The following is a 2,097-nucleotide window of genomic DNA, read 5'->3' on the forward strand; positions in this document are numbered from 1 at the left end:
ACACACTTTATTCTTAAAATAAGATACTGGTCTGCAGGATTAACAAATCTTACAGTTTAAAAGACAGATACGCAATAGAAGGCCAAAAGTGTAAGCAAAATCAAAACGATTACCATTAAAAACTCTTCCCTTGGGAGGTTTCAGATAGGGTTAAAAAACCAAAAAGACAAAAGTCTTCCTGATTGCCAGGCTGACCCTGCTGTCATATTTGCCATATTTATAAACCCACTAGTCTGATCAAGAGCCCTATCTTTAAGAATAACTTTTAAGTCATGTATTTTTAGTTAATGAGGCAATAACACTGTAGTATTACAGCTGCAGTTCAACAACGGACAGATACTACAGATCAGTGATCCAGCAGATAATTAAACTTTGTATTTATCAGCAAAGTGGCAACCACACCCCTTAAAAACAGAACTCACACAGTGCTCCATTAACTTCCATAAAGGGGATTTCGCTGAAAATCGATAACTTCATTGCTTGGAACTAGCATGTTTGTTTTGGGATTACACTAAGGTTTTGTAAACACTGTCTCACAGTAAAGCTAACGACTTTACCTCTCTGAAACAATCGGTTTTAGAGGAGGCACCATATATTACGGTGAAAGTGGGTGTTAGTTACGTAGCAATTAATTATTTTAAAAAAACTCACTTCCACTGTGCATCACAAGAATTAAAGCCGTTTAAAAATTCAACCAAAGCCTAATGACAATGTATTACTCTAGGAAACGTGTGTCCTTTGGGTTACAAGAAAGGTATTAATTTGGAATTTAATATTAAAATAGAATTCAACGGCTAAGTCTCTAGTTTCCCCCAATCACCTAATTTTTCAAAACCCAGAAAGGGCCTGTTTGCGGGTACTGTGAAAACCTGTGGAAAGAGAGGCTCTGGAGGGGAACGGCCGAATTAAAATAAATGTATAGAGCCAAGAGAACTCCGAGTTCTCTGAGCTCCCCCGAGGCTGAGCAGAACGAGGAGCGGGAACCCTTACCTGCCAGCGGCCATAGGTGAGAAGGACCATAGAAATGGGGATGGCGGTGCCGGACATGGCATGGGTGGAGGGCATGCTGTACTCGGAGTTGTAGAAGACCTCCAACTTGACCACCGGCGGCGAGGCGGGCCGCGGCCAGCGTATGATGTCCTTGGTGCACTGGCCCAGGTACATGACCAGCACCCAGATGACCACGAGCCTCCGGCCCACCAGGGGGTCCAGGTTCCAGATCCAGAAGGGGAAGAACAGGATGTAGAAGAGTTCGTTGCCCAGCTCCGCGCCGAAGCAGAACAGGTAGTAGAGAGGCCAGTTGCTCACGCGGGCCAGCTGGCCCTCCTCGCCGGTCAGCGAGTTGCGGCGCAAGGCGCCAGCGCGCCGCGGCGAGGCCGGGCCCAGCTCGGCCGCCAGCCCGTTCCGCACTCCGTTGGGGGCGCCGCCGCCGTCCGGCTTGGCCGGGCACTGATTGCGGTCGCTCCCGGGTGGCTGGGGGCCTCCGGGCGCCCCTGGCTGCCGCCCTCGCAGACAAGGGTCTCCGGCGAGGGGCGCCTCCGCCTTCTCATCCTCCCTCGGGTCCGCTGAGCGTCGCGGCGGTGCTTCCACCCCGCACAGCCGCTGGAAACGGGCCACTTTCTGCGGGTCCTGCAGACGGCCAGCCAGTTGGGCCAGGCGCTGCCTCAGCGACATGATAACTGGACCCCCGGGAAGGCGGGCCGCCACCGGCGCAGCCCGCGAAACGTCCCCGCGCGCCTGGCCAGCGGCAGCGGCACCGGCACCGTGCTCGACCCTCCGGAGTCTGCCGGGTGACGGCGCCACAGGCCGCTGCGGCCGCCGCGCGCCCCCGCCCCGCGCGCCCCTGCCTCGCCGCGCGCGCCCCGCCACCGCCCGCGGCCTCCGCGCGCGCGCCGCGCCCCGCCCCACCCCACCCCCACCGGGCTCCCTGAGGGGCCGGGCCGGGCAGCGCGGGTTCGCCCTGAGCGCATCCGGCGGCGGCTTGGCGCTGAGGCTCGGCTAGCGGCCGCTGCGAGGTCCCGGGTAATACCCATCAGCAGGCGTCTCGACGCTCGCCTGGCGGGACGCGGGGTGTCTCCCCAGTCCACCTTCAGCCCT

General features: G+C 56.9%; 1 protein-coding gene across 1 annotated transcript in view; it reads right to left on the reverse strand.

Moving 5' to 3' along the window:
• SGPP1 (sphingosine-1-phosphate phosphatase 1) overlaps positions 1–1,857 on the reverse strand; it is a 50,216-nt gene extending 48,359 nt beyond the window's left edge. The window contains exon 1 of the mRNA XM_017533962.2: positions 991–1,857. Coding sequence (XP_017389451.1) covers positions 991–1,674 — 684 coding nt within the window. The 5' untranslated portion in view covers positions 1,675–1,857. The remainder of the gene's footprint in view (positions 1–990) is intronic.
• Positions 1,858–2,097: the final 240 nt, after the last annotated feature.

Source organism: Cebus imitator, unplaced genomic scaffold, assembly GCF_001604975.1.
Source record: "Cebus imitator isolate Cc_AM_T3 unplaced genomic scaffold, Cebus_imitator-1.0 Scaffold83, whole genome shotgun sequence".
Lineage (NCBI taxonomy): Eukaryota > Metazoa > Chordata > Mammalia > Primates > Cebidae > Cebus > Cebus imitator.